The 20,245-nt window shown below is 39.5% G+C and overlaps 1 protein-coding gene across 34 annotated transcripts in view; it reads right to left on the bottom strand.

Annotated features, from left to right (window-relative positions):
- The window catches only part of CACNA1C (calcium voltage-gated channel subunit alpha1 C), a 488,413-nt gene that overhangs the window by 431,875 nt on the left and 36,293 nt on the right, over window positions 1–20,245 (bottom strand). Inside the window, exon 1 of one of the 34 annotated variants that reach the window (XM_071817670.1) lies at window positions 8,356–8,902. The exons of the other annotated variants lie outside the window; for them this stretch is intronic. Within the exon in view, the coding sequence (XP_071673771.1) occupies window positions 8,356–8,404 (49 nt within the window). The 5' untranslated portion in view covers window positions 8,405–8,902. Of the gene's footprint in view, window positions 1–8,355; window positions 8,903–20,245 lie in introns of those variants that run through there. 34 annotated transcript variants of the gene reach the window in all.

Below are 20,245 nucleotides of genomic sequence, written 5' to 3'. Positions count from 1 at the left end.
TGTATCTAAAATTCATGAACTCTACTATTAACAGCTGTATCATACAGGTTTAAATTTCAGAATTATTATTCTAATGCATGAAGCAGAACATAGCTGGTACCTAACAGAGTGGGACTGACTTGCAAGCAAAAAGACACAGGTACTCTTTTTGTATATTCAAAAGGTTATTTCATCTGACAAAAAGTGTTAGAAGAACACCTGATATATTGAAAATACATATTACATTTTAAAAAACCAGTATCTCAAGAAGTCTTACATCCAGCCAGCCATATTGTAGAATGGAAGCCTTTTTCTTCTCCTTTGGAATAAAGAATCTGAAATCTGATCAGTAACATGAATTCATTCCTACAATGCCTTTAGGAAGAAATGTTGAGTTAATTACTCAATTAGAGCATATTTACTTTGTAATTGTAATGTCATGTTCAGTCATATTTAATTGTTTTTTCCAAAATACCCAAAGGCAACCATCTTCCACATCATGGAGCTGAAAACCCAAAAAATTGCAAATAAATAACAATACCATTTAGAGAAGCACATTTTAAACATATGATAAAGCACCCTTTAACAGTAGATGGATCTCAGACAACGTTTTCCTTAAAACACTTAAAATTTATGTACAAGATGCAAAGAGAGTTCCCATGGGATTAGCCAGATTTTTGTCTCATTTCTAGGTCTGGTTTGAAAACCATTAAATCTCTGCTCATCCTTAAGAATTACTTGATTTCAATCTTCTGCCTTTTAGCAAAGAAGCACGTCTTTCCTCCCTAAGTCCTTCCTGTCCTAAGTTTGTTGGTGTCCTTCTCAGGAGACTGATGAATCTCATTAATTTCTTTTATTGCTTTATAGGTCCCAGATTAAATAACCTTTTATTTCCCCTCTCCCCCACCCCCATGAACAAGGCTTTAAGTGGTATTCTGATAACTCCTCCTCAACCTGCTGGTCTCTTTTAATGGATTCTGAATCTTTTGCCTGCTAAAACAATCACTGAGATTTAGAATTTAACATCTGGGACTAAAAACACACAGACAGGAAAAAAAAAAAAAAGGAAAATTACATCCTCTACGAATATATATAGCTTTAGCATTCCCATAGAACATCCATTAACAGTTATCTCAATTGCCTTTAGTCAGTAGGGAAAAAGAAATCTAAATCGAAGTTAGGATGGATCCAAGCCCTATAGTAATCGCTTCCATTGCGATTTTATGCATCAGTATATATATATATCAACAGTAAGTAATTAGATTCAGCCAAACATTCGTAAATTATAGCAGGGTTCATCAATCGACCTGATATCTTGACATGTGTAGGAACATTAAAGTGAACTACTCATAGATTTCTGCTACCTCATGCCAGTCTCTGCCTCTAGCCACAATTCTGCATGAAAGCTATTCTAGTACAGTGCAGGAAAACAACCCACTCACAAACTCGTTGTGTGTCTATCAGAACAATGTACACTCCATGGCTGTCTGATGCCACCTATAAACTATTATAAAATTAAGAAACAAAATCAAAAACAAAACAAAAAAACCAACAACAACAACAACAAAAACATAAACAAACAAACAAAAAAAACCACACAAAACAAAAACAACAACAACCACCAAACAAACAAAACATATTCTAAAACTGATGTGATGCATTGAGGCAAAAGTCCCTCAAGTCTTCCATCTCAGAGTTTCAACACATGAAAACCCTCTGTCCAATTAAACACAGAAACATGGTTGTAAGTTTAGCTATTGGCTGATATATGTAAATTAGCTCTCCATCTTAAAATATACAGATTTAAATATACAGAGTAGACACCAGGAAAAATGTGTTGGGTTTTTCTGTTTGTTTGTAAGCATGAGGGTAGTTAAATACTGAAACAGGCTGTTTAGTGAGTTTGTGGAAGCTCTGTTCTCAGAGACATGCAAGATTTGACTGGACATGGCCCTGAGCAATCTCATCTAATTAGACCCATTTTGAGCAGGAGTGTTGAGCTACTTGACCACTGCAGGTCCCTTCCACCCTACATTATGGTTTTATTTAATCCCCACTCCTTAGAAATACAATTCTGTGCAGTGAAATGAGTACCGGTGAGAGCAGCGTCTCCCTGAACTACCCTTTCTGGGAAAGATGCCTGGGAAGGCAACATGCAGAGCAGACCAGCTTCAAAGCCCTCATCATTGGGTTGCCCTCAATCTACGCATCTCTTGAGAATAAACCATGCTAATAATCTCTGATCTTATATATCACAATAATTCACTGTGATATCTGGATAACTGCCACTATGACAACATAAAAACAAAATTATTCCATCAAATCTTCTGTCACCTTCTATGATACATATATTAATATTTTCTTTTTTTCCACATCCCATTGGATTATCAATTTAAATAATCCAAACAATAAGATTTATTAATATTATATTTAGGTTCCTTGGAGAAATTCAGCTTTTGTAATGGAAATCTCTGTACACAATACAGAGACACCTGTGACTCTTGCAGTTGCGAAAGGGTTACCCTGAATCCCTCACAAGTTCTTAATGAAGTTTATATTACTCTCATCGTTATGTCCCATCCATGGAAACTGAAACTATTTCAAGGACTCTTTCAGATAAAGACTTATATATCCTATTGACCACAGCCTGATTTATTTCACAACCTTGCAATAGCAACAGGTGTTCTTGTGATCATACAAATTCATCACTATGTTTCATAGCTTCCAGCAGCACCACTCTACCACCTGAAACTACACAGGCTCTCTGGCAGAAGCACCATAAGCCCATCACCATACTCTCTGCATGGAAGACTGACTGTGACTTCCTGTCCCATAAGAAAAAAATGGGTAGGATGAGAAAAAGAATCCTTAAGTTGCTTAAACACACAAAGGTGTTTTTACTCCAATAAAGTAAAAATTGTCTAAAAATTATATTCTTTCAAAAAAATTCCATTGGTAAAATTACAAGAAAAAAAAAGACAATTCTATGTTTTGTAATAGATGAACTATGTAAAAAAAAAAAAAATTCAGTCATAAAAATATGTCTAAATGCCTAATGTTGCTTTATTTCCTTCAAATTAATGATACTTAAATCCAGTAACAAACATTAACTGGTATTCTTTCATTCAGATTCATCTCATCCACACTATCTAAATAGAAACAGTGCCACAGATAAATGAATTACTCGAAAAATATATTGGTATTGTCTACAGTCTTAAAAATAAAAGCAAATAGGTAATTGAACCATTTAATAACATTATGTTTTGTAAAGCATATATCTGCCACTGGTAAAAGCTTTCTTCAGCATTGATCTGATTTGTTGTTTTCAATAATTTAGGAGAGACTTTTACTGCACATAGTCACATCTGTTATGTTGGTTGATAGAAAATAATTTTAGAAAAAATATTTGCTCAGAGGAAATATTTTATTTGCTCTTCGCAAACTTCAGTGAGTCTGTTCCTTGAATTAATTCCCAGAAAGGGTTAAACAAGACAGTTCCTAACAAGTCAAAAGACCATGATCACAATTTGCACACACACATACACATCAACCTCCCCCCAAAAAAGTAAATTTAAGGGTGAGTGCCATTCAGATGAATCCTAGTTTAAGCATTTCAAGACCCATGTTCCACAAAATCAAAAGTAAGCCAAACCTAGGCATACATGGTAACATTGCAGTTATCCAACAAGTTCTCTAAAGTATTTTGAGGAAACAAAAAAAAAGGTGAGGACAAATAACTTAAAGTAAATATCCGGTAGGATAAATTAATTCCACATGGTAAGGGTGTGTCACAGCTGCTGCAGTGAATTACACAGATGTAACCCCCAAAAAATACTCAATTGCAGAACAGAGATGCAACCAAGAGTGGGTTCGTAAGGGTGTCTTGGTTGCAGAGAGTGCACCAGCTTGGTCTTCACAAGAAAGTGTTCAGGATGGCAGACACTCATAAACTTCAGGAAGAATCAGCAGCAGTAACACTGCTGACGACCTAGCCCTAACTGGACTCTACGACTGAAGATCGTGTCAAAGAAAATCTTTGAAAAGTATATTCTTTAAATTCCATGCCTTCAGCAGGATACTTAAATACTCCTTTTAAGGATAGGAAATGGTTGAAAGCACTTAACTATTTTACTGAAGACTCTTCTGGCAACTACCACAAGTAAACACAGTGTACCATATTATGCAGAATCTTTAAATAGTGTTATTTAACATCATATTAAATACTTTTTATATTACTTTTCTATTTCATATTATATTGAATTAAATGCTTAATGCTTACTTAATGTTCCAAGTACTTTGAGACAGGAGATCATACTTTATAAATACAAGCATTTATTGGTAAGTCAGTGGGCACTGGAATGTTAGTGCTGCATTAGAGTGGTGATTCAGATTTTCTTCCCCCAAAATCCTGAAGATAAGCCATTTCAAACCACTTAGGAGTATTATTCATGCCCTACTACTAATGCCTATTCTGACAAACCTTTACAGGTAAACAAGAACACAAAAACAAATACACAAAAATGAAGACTCAGTTTGATAATCTGATCACTTTATCACCCTCGAAAGAGCACAGTTTCTCCTACACATAAAAGCAGTGTCCCAAAAAGTTACAGGAAATACAAATGGCATTCTGAAAATAGAGCAGAAAATTAAAGCAAATTCTAGTCCATATCCCCATCGGTTTTGCCTTGTAGCACAGCATGAAACAGATTTCAACCCCTTCAACTGAAATCAGCTGTGAAGTGTACACAATCACCTCTGCATTTATACCTGCAAAGTTAAGGGGAATATTTGTGGGTTTGACCATCACTTCAGCTCAGAAAATGCATCAGGGACTATGCTTGCTACTTGACCGTTTCACTATCAACAGGCTTCTGAGAAATAAAAGGAATACTAATTAGTTCCTAATTTAACAGATACAAAAGACACGAGGACTACAAAAAGAGTGTCTTACAGGGAGAGATTTCAAGAACAGAATATGTGCAGGTTAGGAAAGGAGGTTGCAGGAAGACCTAATTATGGTTGACAAATACCCGAGGGGGTTCTTTTTTACAAGCAGCAGGTAGAAATCTGTTCAAAATATGCAATAAGGACAAAGCCCAAAGGCATTGCCTGGAATTGAAGGAAGGATAGTTCAGACATGGCATGAGAAATGGCTTTTCACTCAGAAGATCACTACTGTATTGAATAAATGACCTACCAAGGGCTCTACAATCCTAATGAATTTTATACCGGGATAGAGATGTATCTATCGGTGCTACATCTGGCCTTTCCTCCTGAAAAGCAGAGGACGGACACAGCAGACCTAGAAGTGTCTGCTGCCAAACCCCTCCGGAACGCCTTGGGGCTCTGCAGCCCTGTAGTGCCACCTCCTGGGAGAGGCACCGCCCGGGACCCCCACCCGCTCACCCTCCCCGCTCCCCCGTCTCCCTAAGCCCTGGAATTGAAAAACACAGCAAAACTACTGGGTTTCTTTCATTTTCTGGCTGCTCACCAAATCTCACCAGGAAAGATCCCATCTAATGCCAGGATCGCAAGCAGCACAATTTTACTAGATGGTTGAACTACACTTGAAAATCAAACTTGCAAAACCAGAGGCCAGGTTGATTCGTTCTGGTCCCTCCCTGGAGAGGGCTGTGAAACGTGAGTTTGCAAACTGATTTTCCATTTTATATTATGAGAGCAAGTTTTCAAAATATTATGAGGGAACGCATTAAAGATGCCCATCTAGAGTTCCACCCAATCCCACATGCGCATTAAATGTGATGTAGTTAGTTCTGAAAGCTTTTTCTGGTTCTTGTGGGGTGTTTGGGTTGTTTTAATCTTCTAGATAAGCGTATGCTCTATGGTAATAATGAATACTTAATTGTTATAAAAATACAGCACATTGTATAGCAAAAATAAACATTGAAAAGTGTCTCAGCATCAACAAAAAATATCACCAGCTCCCCTTCCTTTGTGCAATAGGAAGCTGCAATGAAACCCAGTAGACTTACATTTTAATGTGAAAAAAAAATTAGGAAATTCTTACTTTGGGGCAAAAGATTTTCAGTGTACCAAGTCACATTCAAAAGCACACAACAAGACTATTACAAACCTACCCAAATTACTGGTTAAGAAGTCAACAAAGCACTTTCAAATACAATTTCTCTTCCCTACAGTCCTCACAATCTAGCTAATGGCCTTGAGCATACTTTCTTAAGATAAATAAATAACACCACTATGATGCCGGCTCCCCTGCTGCCCAGACTTCTGAGCATAAGGCTGTTCAGGTAGGCTGATAAGGGATTAACCAAGAACAGACATGTGCAAAAAGAAGATGCTAGTAGAGGCCTAGTCATGTCACTCACATTTCAAGAATAGGCATAAAAATTTGTCTTGCATCAGTAGCACCTGGAACATTCACCTTGCTGCCAGTAACAGAGAAGGATGCAAGAGTAAGGACTTATCCAAATGGACCTTCCCACTTATAGCCAAGGAGAGGATCAGGATCACAGACCTAGCTTTGCCTTCTCCTTGTCTTTTTTATCTCTACCATGCAACTGGGCATCTGTGGTTGCTTTAATTAGTTCATTCCACATGGTGATTGGTTTGCTCCCATCTCCTTGCCACCAGGTTTTCTTGGCTACTGATCAATTTAACCTTTCAGGTGCTGTTTGCACAAAATAAAAATAGATTGTAAATAAATGGCAGCCTGAGCACTATCAGAGAACAGAACTTTCTTCCACCTGGCTGATTTTCTGTTTGCTTTAGAAGTTGCTCTTTCACCTGGAGTAATGACAATCTGCATCAAGAGACAGATGCAAAACTGTTCCTCCAATTATATAATCACTGCAGCTGATAAGGAGGGAGCTGGATTTAGGTTGCCATAGCGTTGGCATATTGCTATGGAGGCTGAGCTCTTCGTCCACTTTATCAGCTCTGGTCCAGGAAGAGCAGCCCAATTACACCTGCATGTGCTGTGGACTCGCTCCCACTTGGAAGGAACACTCTGGATTGGGGTCTGCTTCCTTTCCCCTCCCACCTTATTTCAACAGCGGCTTGAGGTGTGGGGTTGATGGGTTTTTTTCCTGTTTAATCTGTATTAAGTCAGAAGGAGTGGGGTGTTATTTTTGAAAACCACTGCCCCTCCACCGTTCAGGGCTACCACAGGGCTAAATACACCTCCCCAGTCGCATTCTTGGCCATCCCTACAAGGGGTTCAAGGGTAGAGGGCACCTAGGGAGCTTACCTGTGGGGGGGGGGGCACCGGCCTGGTGAGGGCCCCCACCACCCCCCAGGCACCCTCGCACCAAGACCAGGTGTTCAGACAGTGGGCGGGGGCGCGTTTGCGGGCGGGCAAGTTGGCTCCGGAGGGAGAGGCTGCCCCGCAGGGCGAGGCCGAGGGCGAGTGGGGGGAGCTGAGGAAGAAGTTGGCGGTGGCTTGGGGGTTTCTGCTGGAGAGGGAGAGGCAGTTCGGGGGCTCGCAGCCGCTGGAGCGCTGCTCCTCTCTCGCCGAGGGGAGGAAATAGCTCTGTCTGCTCTGCAATCCCGACGTGTGTGTGCAGCCGGGGCTAGTGGGGAAGGGAGGGGAGGGGGTGACAACACGCAGGTAACAGGATAAAAATAACTTCAGGAACGAGGTTGGGCGGGGAAGGAAGGTTTCTGGAGTTTGGACAAACAAAGTTTTACTACGGGGAATAGCTGGGGACGTTTGCTAATGACGAGGAGCAGCAGCACGGGTGGGTATCCATGATGCGGGCGATTCTGAGAGGAGCTCGGCGAGAAATCGCTGCCCGAAGTAAACCCCAACTTTAATTTTAATATAGGCATCCCCCAGTGTCCCTCAGTCTCTCAGTGCGTGCGTGTGTAAATAGATAATTCCCCCTTCCCCTCCCATTTAGTGTGAGATATTAAGAATAGCGTACGAAAAGCGAAGGGCTCCTCTCCTAGTGCTTTAGGGAGCCGTACCCAGACCAGGGTTATGAGGACCGGGACGACATTAATTGGGAAAGATCGCGTAATCCTGGCCGCACTGCGAGTTAATCTTCCTCTGACACGGACGAGCGGGCTGCTCCGCGCCTTCACTTCGCCCCCGGCCACAGCGCGCAGCCCATTGCCGGCCGCCCCTTCTCGCCCCTCCGCTTCGGAAGGCGACGACGGCGACTTAATACAACTTTTCTCTGCCCAGGGTTTCCTATAAAACACCCGTTCCTCGAGGGGCTGCGAGGGTCTCCGAATGGAAAGTGGTGTCAAAGGCTGTCCCTCTCCCCCGGCCTCTCCGCCTGCCGCTGGCTGTGCCAGCGGCGGCAGCGGTTGAACTGAACCGAGAGATGACGGACAAAGGCTAGGAGAGAGAATGGTTGCTAGATCTTCAGAGGTAAATCTCAGGCTTACCTTGATGGTTTTCTTCTGGAATGTACATCCTCTTGTTTTCATTGACCATTTAAAACGAGTCCAGATTAATCCCTCTGAAAATCGGCTTGGTAAAATTCAAGGAAGAATGGAGCTGCAGTATTTCCCCTTTTATTATTACCTGATTCCCATTATTGCATCAAACACCAAAAACTGATCCTTTCCACTACTGCCTCCTTTAGTGAAATTGCAATGCATCCTCAGTACATCCGGGCCCCTTCCAAGAATTTAGCACAGCACCTCTGGCTGTTAAACCATAAAAAAGAACAGGAAGGGGGGAAACGAGAGAGAGGGGGAAAAAAAAAAAATGAAGAAGAAGAAAAAAAAAGAACGAAATGCAAAACCATCCAGGACAAAGCTCTGAGGGTTAAATGTCCCTTTAAAGTCCACCAACTACCAGAGTAAGAAAAGGAGGAGGGAAAAAAAGAAAAAAAAAAAAAAAAAGATGTTCAAACGCTGCTGCTCCTCCTCTTCAAAGCCATTCTGAGCGCGTTGTGTTGGCAGGGAGCTGTTTCTGCAGAGGAAGAGAGCACAGTCCCAGCCCCTTACTCCCTCCCCTCCCTCAGCGCGCTCGCTCCCCGCTCTCTCCCTCTCGCCGACAGACAGACACACTGAACGCTTCCAGATGTTCCAGCTGCGGTGACTGCACGCAGCCCCCCTGCACACGGCGTTAGGAGCCGCCGGACTTGATCTGAAAGTTGAACGCACGCTGCCTTTGCCGTTCACTGCGCCTGCTGAAACCTTGCTACAGACATGACGTCAAGGAGGCGAGCTGGAGCCGGCTGCCTGGAGAAGTGGGGGGACAGGCGAGGGGAGCGGCGGCGGGGCCGGGCCGGGGAGCAGCACGGTGGCACGGCAGCACGGTGACAGGGTGGCACGGTACTACGGTGGCACGGCAGCACGGTGGCACGGTAGTAGGGGCGGCACGGCGGCAGATAGCCGCGCCCGCCGCCCGCCCGCCCGCCCGCCCGCCCCCAGCACCCCGCGGCAGCCGGCGCCGCCGTCCTCCGGCCCCGCTTCGATCCGGTTTCTCAATATTGTGGGGCTCTGCCCTGCGGTTCCACTACGGAATGCGTCTGTGAGCTGCATTTCAAGGAGGACAATCTCATCTGCTGAAGCGTTACAGCCGGCATCGTGTGCATGCGTTTAACGAAACGACAGAACGGGCTGCGGTTGCGTTTGATCCGTTACGAGCAGATAGAGGGAGGGTAGGCAGGCAGCAGAAGGGAAAGAGATACCCAGGGATAAATTGTACAGACGAGAGGATGCACAGATGTTTAAACAGATTAATCAAGCTAGGATTTGCAAAATCCTTGGTGGAAACACCAAAGTGCTCTGCTGGTATCCCACCGCTTGCCTTAATTATGCCTGTCATTTGGCCCTCTATAATTGAAGCCTCTGCAGAGAGCAAAAATTACTTCTTTAAAACGAAATGTGAACTGAATGCAGGACATGTTAAATGCATCTGGACTCGCTGAGCTGCCATGTTAAACAAGAGAAGCAGAGTTCAAAAACACCCCTCAGGAACCACTGCAGAAACTGCCACAACCTGAGAAACTAAACCACTCCGACATACATGGAGGTTAATGTCCAGAACATCATGTCCTTATGTGCAAACCTGTGGCTGTAAATCCTCATGCTAACAGAGTATCCATTTAACATCCCATACATGCAATACTATTTGTGGAACTTAAAACACAGTGGTTCTTTCAAGTGGTTTTCCATTTCAACAAGAAAGAGAGTATTCTAAAGTGGGTAATACCCCTATAAAGGAATTGCTTTAGAATGAACTTAGTGCCTTCCCTACAAATGGATTTCTGTAGGATGTATTAAATATCTGTCTCTTTTTGAGACTTTCCCCTCACCACTCTAAATGAGCTGTCTCTCAGATGGAACTCAAAATATAATAGAAAACAACACCACCTAACAGTTTTAGGCAAAGAAACAAGAAAACAACACATCCACTCGGAACTACAAGAAAAACTGGAACAGATGTAAAGCACTTACCTAAAACTGGATGGAGCCAAAGCACTTGTCCTAAAAAAAGGTCATTTTGGTTTCTAATAACCACTGATCATCACCACTTCTGTGTTACATGCTATTCAAAGGGTAGTTCACCAACAACATATTGCCATTGACAGCATGTAGAGACGCAGTTTTATCTCTGACTCAAGACGAAGAGTTCCTCTGAGCAATTAAAATACTCTCCTCTATTGCCTACTTCTTCTCTAATAATGTCACATGCATTTACCCTGTTTAACTTACCAGATCAAGCAAGATCACAACTAGAGGTGGAACGGCAATGTATTAGCTTTAATTTTTAATTCAAGTTGCCTTTTTCCTAAAAATATCATCTCTTCACCATTTTACAAAGGACTGAACACCAAAGCCTTCACTGCCTACATTTGTTGTGTAAATATACATTTTATTTTTCTCCTTGTGACCACAAATCCTTGCCATTTTGGATTGTGCTAACTCATTTTTTTTCCAGCTATAAGTAGACCAAGAGTTGCATGGTTTACCCTTGCATGAACATAATCTCTGGGGAAGTAACTAAGTGCATGCTGATCACTGTTGTACAGAAGTCAAACACCAGTGGGACACCTGTAAATATTTCTTTTGCTCTTCCTGTGTTGCAATCTCAGCTAGATATAGATTTATATACAGTATTAAACGGTTAACATCCACATAGCCTTGCTTTATGCCAGCTCACATACATATGCAGCCGCATACACAAGCTGTCCCTGCCACCTACAAATCTTCTTCTTCGTTCTTTATCCCTCTCTCTCTGCCAAGCTCCCACAGTGGGCCACAAGTTGGGCCGATTACCAAAAATCAAATACAGAAGAAAAATAGAACAAGAAACAAGAATATTAGCTGGAATTAATTTCTTCAGCATAAATAAAATTCTACTATAACTTGAGGTTTCCTTACTCAGCAAACAAGAGAAGTGGAAAGAAACTGATTGTAGGATTAAGATGGAAAGATCCTGCTAAGGAAGGAGAATAAGGTGGCATAAGAATGAACATGGCACTTTCCCCTAAAGCATTTGTACTGTCAAAGCACACCAAGAAGATGTAGTCCATGAAAACAGGTTGGGTAAAGAGGTGGCATTTGAAGTAAAGGTGCTTGTAAGATTTTTTTTTTTATTAATAATGTAATTACTGAAATTCTCATTTAATAATAATTCCCTCAGGAAAGAACCTGAGGTGTTACCCTCTACACAAACCAGGAAAATTCAACTGGCCTAACATTTATTTCTTTCCATTTACTCTCTCTTTCCATTTTTCTTAGAAGTAATGCAACGGGATTTTATTTGATGTTCCAGAGTACCAGCTTGGAGACTTCAAGGATGACAACAGCCCTTCCCTCTGAATCCTGAGCTCTCTGATTGGGTTCGTTCTAAGCCAGGACTCTAAAGGCAAAGTGTGCAGCCTAAGTGAATTAGAAGGCTTTCTGTTACTTTTGAATGACCGATGCTCTGAAAAGCTTTAAGGCCTTCTGAAGGGGGAAGCACACTTTGCTTTCTTCAGAGTTAGCTGCCCACACATGCAGCCCAAAGAGGAGTATATAAATGAAAAATCTTCAAAGATTTATGAAATAATATTATTTCAATAGAAAACCAATTAGAAAGCTCCTAGTCCCTGCCAGATATGGCAGCCAGCAGATTTAGAGGTAAACAGCACAATGATCAGACACAAGAGTTATCTCACACCAGGCTGAATCTGTGCTTGTAGACCTCCTCTAAGCAGATGACTATAGATTGGACAAATGATCCAATGAATGTTCAGCCTTAAACCAGCTCTAAAGTGGAGATACTAGTTTTCTACCCCACAGGAATACTACGAGGAGAAATATTGTTCTCCAATTGCTGTGAGAACAATAGTAATGAAGGCTATGCAAGGCACCAAGACAGAGTTTTTTGAGAAACAGCTATTTAAAGTTGCAAAGTGTCAAAGATGATTTGTAGGGTGCATAATGTGAACATGCAACAGTCCATTCTTCATGTCAGGAATTTTTTGTTCTGTGTACAACGTAGTATTCCTTCCTTCTTACCCAGCCATATATAGAATATACTGGGCACAACAGCTTCTTCAAAATCCAGTATCAGAACCTACATCCATCTTCAGCACAGAAATTGCCCAAATAGGTTGCACATGAGAACATCTCCTGGATTCAGAAAGGAAGAGTTACTGTCAGGGTGTATTTAAACATGGAGTTAGAAAGTAATGGGATGAAAACAGACAAAAGCGTACAATAATTCTGTATTGAACTATTATTTGAAAGGCTCTTTTAAGCAGTCTCAGTACTTTTCAAATTATCTAGGGTTTTCATTTGGCCTACTGCATAAGTTATCTAGCAATCTAGTTGCAGTATATTATGTTCACACTATTCTGGCAATAATGCATTTTACCACAAATTAAGAAGGTAAGTTATTCAAAAGTGTGAAATAAATGTATTTATCTAGAAATAGTATTATGGCTCACTATACATACGTGATTCTTTCCAGGGCCCGCTCAGAGAAACAGTGCCAGAGCGCTTTATTACTTTGCTGAAAGGTACTTTTTTCACCACAAATTTAAGGTTTTGCACCTCTGTCGACAGAGAAGGCTTCCCATCAGAATCAGTACTTTCTTGCACTGAAAACTGTAGTCTTGTGGGGTTTCTTTTGTCCCCAATTTAAATAAACGAGATCTAAACACAGCGTAATCTTTGCACAAAGACTTTGACTTTCTTTTTTTCAAAGACAACCATGTCAATAATTCTGGTTTCTGTCTAGTGTCTCTTTCCTTCAGCATACTCAAACCTAAAGTGATAGCCTGATCAGTCCTGGGTACATTAAAATAATCACTATGCATGAATAACATAATACACTTAACAACTTCGGTCATTTCTGACAATGCTGCATCATTCATCCATACTCAGCATAATAGAAACACTGGGTATTTGCTGGTGTTGCATGACTACTATATATGTATATATATAAATATATATATATTGTTTTTTTCTTAAACAAGTATTGATTATTGCAATTTTTTCTCATGATTTGGGACTGCTTTGTTTAGAATTATTCTCAGAGTTATTTTTGATTCTTTTGAACTACATATCTAAAAATGTGAGTATCATCCTCTCCATCTGATCTTCCTAATTGTTACTGAAAAAACAATAACTGTTTACATCTGTGAATATGGATTTGTAAAAATGTTCTTTATTTGATTAATTTTTTTGGTTGCTTAATTTTAATTGGAATGAAAACAATTGACAGTCCTATCTAAAGCTCTTCAAAGTGTGGGCAGGAAACTGCAGATCTTTCAAAACTACCGACTAGCTAGAACACAGGAGACTTTCTCAAGAAAAAGAAATCCAGGATGGAAGAGAAAAGAAAGGCTGATGATCAGGATGTCTAGGTGATTTCATTTCTTAAAGTCTGGAGCAATGACATATCCGCAGGAACTTTTGAAATTTGATTTTCAAAGTCAACTTGGAAAACATAGCTATATTTTTCACACTGAAATAAATAGGAACATTTACTTGGTTTTGATATTTCAGTCATTAGCTTTTATATTTACATTCAAATGTCAACAAGCAACTAGAAAAAAGTTACAAGGAAAATGATAAGATTTATCAAGATGTTCGTATGGTCTACTAAAGCATATTAAAGCCTAGTATTGGTAAACAATAGAAAATATTTGATCTGAGGGGAAAAAAAGGAAAGAATGAAATAACTGAAAACTGGGTAGGAAAGAAGCTAGTAATTAGGGTAAACTCTCATTAGACACAGAAGAGAAGGAAGTAGAAGAAATTGATAGCCTTTAAGTAGGTTTTGATTTTCTAGACTGCAGAATTTTCTAGAAAGTAACCTGAGTATCTGAAAGTGTGGTCTTATTCAAACCTTTCTAGCTATTTTAGCTTTCAGCTGTGATCTCTTATTTCAATGGGTGGTGGTAGTGGTGCTTTTTTTAATTCCAGCTGCAGAAATGAAAGAGGTCGCCATTTCTACTTGAAAACAGGTGATTAGTATTTAATGATGACTATGTAGCATTGTATGAATTCAAGCACAAATTTGAACCGTAGCAGCTAACAAATGCTTGAACACACTGAAACAACACAACAGACATTTATCCCAAGTAAGATATAAATGCAGGTATTCTTATCAGGCTTGAAGAGAACTTCTGGCAGCTTTCATTATGCCATCGCCATCACAGACACTCGGCCACAGAGCTAATTAGCACACTCAGGAAGGTCTAACACCTCTGCAGAATTACAATACAGGAGTAGTCACTTTTCCTCAAGAAGGGAAAAGGTCAATTGTTGACTTTGCCATACAAGCTTAAGGGGAAGATCCAAACTTAAAAAAAGCATTGCACTGTTTCTATTTTAGATAAGAAATAATTGGGCCAATCTAGACTGGATATATACTGATATAAAGACATTTAAACTCAGCAGTTCATCATTAGCTACTGCCAATTAAAAAAAAAAAAAAAAAAGGAGAAAAAAAAAGCGAAATAATTACTGCTATAGTAGCCTAAAATCACCAGTCAAACAAAAGACATGACCTAATAATGTATACAAGGAGATCTACGATGAAAAATTATTTTTTAAATCCAATCAGCCTACACTGTGGTGAAAAAAATCATCAGGCAAACTGTTGAGGGTATCTTAGATAGTTGCCACTGCTTACACAACAATGATGAAGAAATTATTACCGTTCTAATCTCACACAGTTCTACAAAATTCTAAGGAACATGTAGTTTGTATTTTGTTCATAACTAAGCACCACACATAAACTGAGATTTAGGGCAAGTACAAAGATTCTTTTAAGATATGCATTCTTCAAAAAGTAAATTTTGCCAAGTGTTAAGGAAGCCTTTACAGTGACTGGAAGGATTACAGGATGTTGGCATTTGGAAGCCTCAGTGGATCTAATTATTAAACAATGAAAACTACACAAAGTCAAAATAAGAAGGCAATGCAGAAAAATATGTTTCACTAGTATAACCAAGTCCACGTATAAAAGTCGTAAACTGAGCTCAAAAAAAGAAAAACAAATTAAATATATGAGTGGGCTATAAGACTAAGTTCCTTCCTTCTCTTTTGGCATTTCAAGTCTCAGAACTTCTAAATCCGCCTTGTCGACATGGAAAATTACTGATAAACTCGAGGAAGCCAACAATTTGGAATTCTGACAGATTTGGGGGCATCTACAATAATCACTAATGAGATAAAATGGTCTAAAAAATACATGGTCTTATGTAACAGGCGCAAGAAAGATGGTGAGATTAATTCATTGGTATAGTCAGTTACTGTGATATTTGCCTTACGCACAATGTCAACATCTCATTTTGAATAATAAGTCTTTCTACACTGAAGGACTAAGCTTGCTTAGTAAGTGTATCTGGTTATAATGTAATCTTTGTGGTGTTCTTCTGGCTTTTCTCATCATTATTTCTTTCCGAAACACATAAAATCACAACTCACCTAGTAATCAGCCTCTGTTTGAACTGCAGCATCTTTATTTCACGTAATCTTAAAATCTGTTCTACAAGTTGCAGTTCTCCCACTGCCTCCTGTTAAAAATACTGGTAATTATGTTTAGCTAAATAATTATTTCGTGTTCCATTCAAATGGGTGCTAAGTTAAAGAGAACTTCCACATGTAGCAACATCTGATTTCAACTCCAGGTTCCAGAATCATATGGTTAGAGGCTGTAGTCAGTCCACAGTTATTTCAGTATCACCTAAACCTTGCATTCAAGTGATCTAAAATCCTTCTTTGCAAACAGCCCTTTAAAACACAATTAGTTCCAACAGACTGCCCAAAATAGCTCAATTTTCATAAAAATCGTCATCAAAATACTACAAGCAAATGCTGCACAGACCCTAATTGAATTGGTTATATCACCAACTTTAAAACTGTGCATTTCATTATGGTTCCATTTTGACTAATCTTTCTCCTAGGACATCCAAAGCTCATTTTGTGGGACTTTAATAAAGTGTTACAGAAGTTATGGAAGCAGGAAACAAAGTGTTTCAAAGTGTATTTTGCTGGAGAGATATTAACGGCATCCTGGAAATGTTCCTGAATGTTCCTGTATGAATTAAATCCACTCCAATTGCATGGATTTGAGCTTACACACAACATTTATTCAAATAGCTTTAATTTAAAAATGGTTGTGTGGCTGTCACTCTTCGTGAACTCCACAGCTGCTGCAGAATATTCCAAATACTTGCAGAAATATGTAATGGGTGTTTTCCTGAATATGTGTCCTCCAAAGCTTCCTTAGCTGCCATGGAACCTTGGTGGAACAGAAGTAGTAAAATAGGTGAAGTGACTGGCAGTGAAGCTGAGAGCATTATTTGATTTGGGGGTAACACAATGGGGTAGGTTTTGAATCAACACAGTGTAAGAAATGTTCATTATGTTTGCAGTTTCTCAAAAAAAATCTGTAGCTTTAGAAACTCAGAAAAATATTATGCTGTTATTTAAACTACCCCTCCAGCATGCAATCACAACAGTTTATTTATGTCTCCCCTTTCATTTCTTCCCATCTTTGCTTAAACATGCAGACGAGAAAAATGAAACAAATAAACAACTCTAAAATCCATACTCACTAGTTCCACATGTTCTGAAGGAAATACTTGTATTTCCTTAACATAAATAGTTGAGTTGAGTTATTTGATAATCCCATCAATGTGTACACTAGTTTATAAGAATTGCCTCTCAAGAACTCCAAGAGACCAAGAACGACCAAGCTAAGATTCTAACACACACACCAGAAGTGGAAAAAAAGAAAAAGTAGTTTTATCTAAAACAAATGCATTACAAGAAGTAAGCTTTGATCCTCTTTGATTTAGGGTGAGACAGTAACCAAGAACTAGAGGAGGACCACCTTTTGCAGGAACTGAAAATAGTAATAATTTTACACCAAGGGGAAAGCTTGTTGCCTTCTCACCAGCTAATCAAGATTACACTATTCTGAAAAGTAACAAAATAGGTAGGTTTCAGAATAGGTTACATCACCAGCTAAGGCTGCTTGAGCAGTTATTCATAACTCACCCTTTTTCAGAGCACCATGGAATATTTCAGCCTTTATTTAATTTCCTCTTTTCCACTGTGGGAAAAAAAACTACTCATTTTTTTAATAAGAAAAAATGAAATCAAAAGAGAATTGAAAGCTCATACCAATTACACATACAGCAAGCATGTGCAATTGCATAATTCATTCCTAGCCATTATCCCTCCTTCCTGTCCTGTCCTCCTCACCTTTCTGCATTGTTTTCTTAAGCCAGAAAAAAAAACAAAAAAAAAAAAAACAAAACACAGGAGTTGTAAAGAACTCAGGCCTCTATCTTGATCCAGAATTTTGGATATTAAACTAACAAACTGATAAATTATAATAATTTTTATCATAAGTAATCTTACAAATTGGGAAAAGCAGAATAAATGTCTGACCCAATGTTACACAGGCAACAGGCTGTAAAGAGAACAGAAGAGGACACACTTCTCACTTTGTTCTCTGATCGTCTTTTCAGGAGATGTTCTTTATAAGTCATTTACTTATGTTTCCATGAGACAGTTTGAGTCTTCTGACTTCAGAAGAAGATTGGATGAGTAAAAGCAAGATGAATACTTCAGATCTTGCTCCTTAACAACTAAATCCCTGAAGAAGTCTCTCTATCCAGTTCCTTAGTTTCTTCTTTTAGACTTACAGAGCAAAACAAAGCCAGCCTCTTTACAACAGATACAAGTGACAATGGTCATCAACTAAAACACAGGATGGTCCAACATAAAGAAAACTTTCTTCACCCTGAGAGCTGTCAAGCACTGGACCAGATTTCTCAGAAGGACATCTCTTGGAGATTTTCAAAGCCAGCTGGACGGAACCCTAAGCAATCTTGTCCCTGCTTCAAGCAGGAGGTTGGAGTAGGTGACCTCCTCAGGTCCTTTCCAACCAACATTAGCTGTTCTGTTTCTAAGACTGAAAGGGGTAAAGTGTCAAAATTTTTATGAGACTTTGCTGGTGTGTCTTTTATTGTAATAGGTATAAAATGTGTATTGATATTCTGCAATTGTGAAACAAGAACAGATGAAAAAAACCTGTTCATTCACTTTCACCTGTACTTTACCATCTTCCTTTAGTGTGGAGGGTACTTCTCTTGCATCAAAGGAACACAAGAGGTTCAAAATCTTACTCAGTTCCATCTGTATCAACATAATGTAAAAGGCTTGATCATTCTTTTATTTAACTGAGTAACTGATATTTTTCCCTTCTTCAGTCTCAGAGGAGAGTCTATGATTTTTAAAATCACTGTATCGGCTGCTGCCATCTCCTGAAGAAATGCAGCTTGAACTGTGGAGGAAGAGAGAAAAATGGAGGTATCGACATTCTGAGCTTTCTACTGGTCAGTGCTGCCTGTCAGTCCCAAAGGAAAAGCATAGCCTGCAAGTTCCAGGTTGGTGGAGTTTAAGAATTTAGAAAATGAATATTTAAATTATATGGGACTATTACAACCCTCTGATTCTATTTCTCTTCCATTCAAGTCTGTGGTGTTTATGGCAATCGCTGCCATGCACAACAGGGGCTGCTGGTTTTCACTGCAGCCTGAGGAAAGAACTCTTATCAGCACAAGCACAACAGTGGAGCTCATGCAGTATATAGTAGAGTAAATCCACAGTACATGGGCTGCACAAAGAGTACCTGATTTAATAAGACATGTGACTGTTGTTCTAACATGAATAGGCACAGACTTGTGCCCAGGGGATGGACTGACAGTTTTCACATTTTGAATATCTCTATTTAGCTGTACATTACTGTACTGCTGTTTTGCAGCCTAACTGATGTCTAGAAGTGAAAGACAGCAATTAGTTGAAGGAGGAAGAAACTAGCAAGGAAATTCTGTTCTCAAAATAAAATTGGTTGATAGAAGGATGCTACAGTGAAAAAAAAAAAATAACAAAAATCCCAACCAAACAAGAAACAACCCCTGTTTGGCCCCGTGACCCAAAGACATGCCAGTAAGATCACCCTGACCACAGCCCAAAATGACTCTGTATCTATACTTATATAAATCTTCATTTTCGTGCTACTATAGTGTACCAGATATCTTCAGTTTACCAGAAATAGAACTACAGAAATAGATCCATAATCATGTATAAACAATTTTTCTTCTGTGCTTCTCCAGTTTTAAAACCATTTTAAAATCATAAAGCTATTTTTAAACTAGATTTTTTTTGCAGCTTAACTGGCCTAGCATATCAAAACAATGTAGTCATCAAGAGAGTTACAAAGATAGAGGAACAAGCACATGATGAAAGAATGGCAGATGGTATTATTGTCAAAATGGAAGCGGGCTGGTGGTCAAGTCTAACCATTCATTGAAAGCTACATCATGCTTGAACTTTCATACAGGAAAGCACATGGCTTAAACATGTACAGTGAATTTATTTTACAAACATTCTACTGGTAAATGACAATCATAATCCCGACATGCTCCCCGGTGCATGAGAAATCCACGTACTTTTCAAGGGCACTAAATATATGTATTTGCTAAGATCAAACCTATTTCCAGTGAAGCTGTTGAATCTGACAAGATCTCACACAAGAATTATACTGATGTAGGTCAATCGGTTTTACCAAATTACTCCCAACTTACATTATTACAAATGAGATCAGGATGCCATTTAGTCTTCAATGGAAGTAAAATCTAACCCTCAAAGATGCATCTGCACCTCAGTATTCAGCAAAATGGAAGTGATGAATCACACTCTTGCCCTAAGAATGACACAAAGGAGCTATCAGCTTGAGCTGATGTTCTGGCACCAGTTGAAAACATACTCATGACTCCCTGTGTTCTAAGTTTCTCAGTCCTTG

This window comes from Patagioenas fasciata, chromosome 1, assembly GCF_037038585.1.
Source record: "Patagioenas fasciata isolate bPatFas1 chromosome 1, bPatFas1.hap1, whole genome shotgun sequence".
Taxonomy (NCBI): Eukaryota; Metazoa; Chordata; class Aves; order Columbiformes; family Columbidae; genus Patagioenas; species Patagioenas fasciata.
This window is presented reverse-complemented; position numbering and strand designations above follow the sequence as displayed.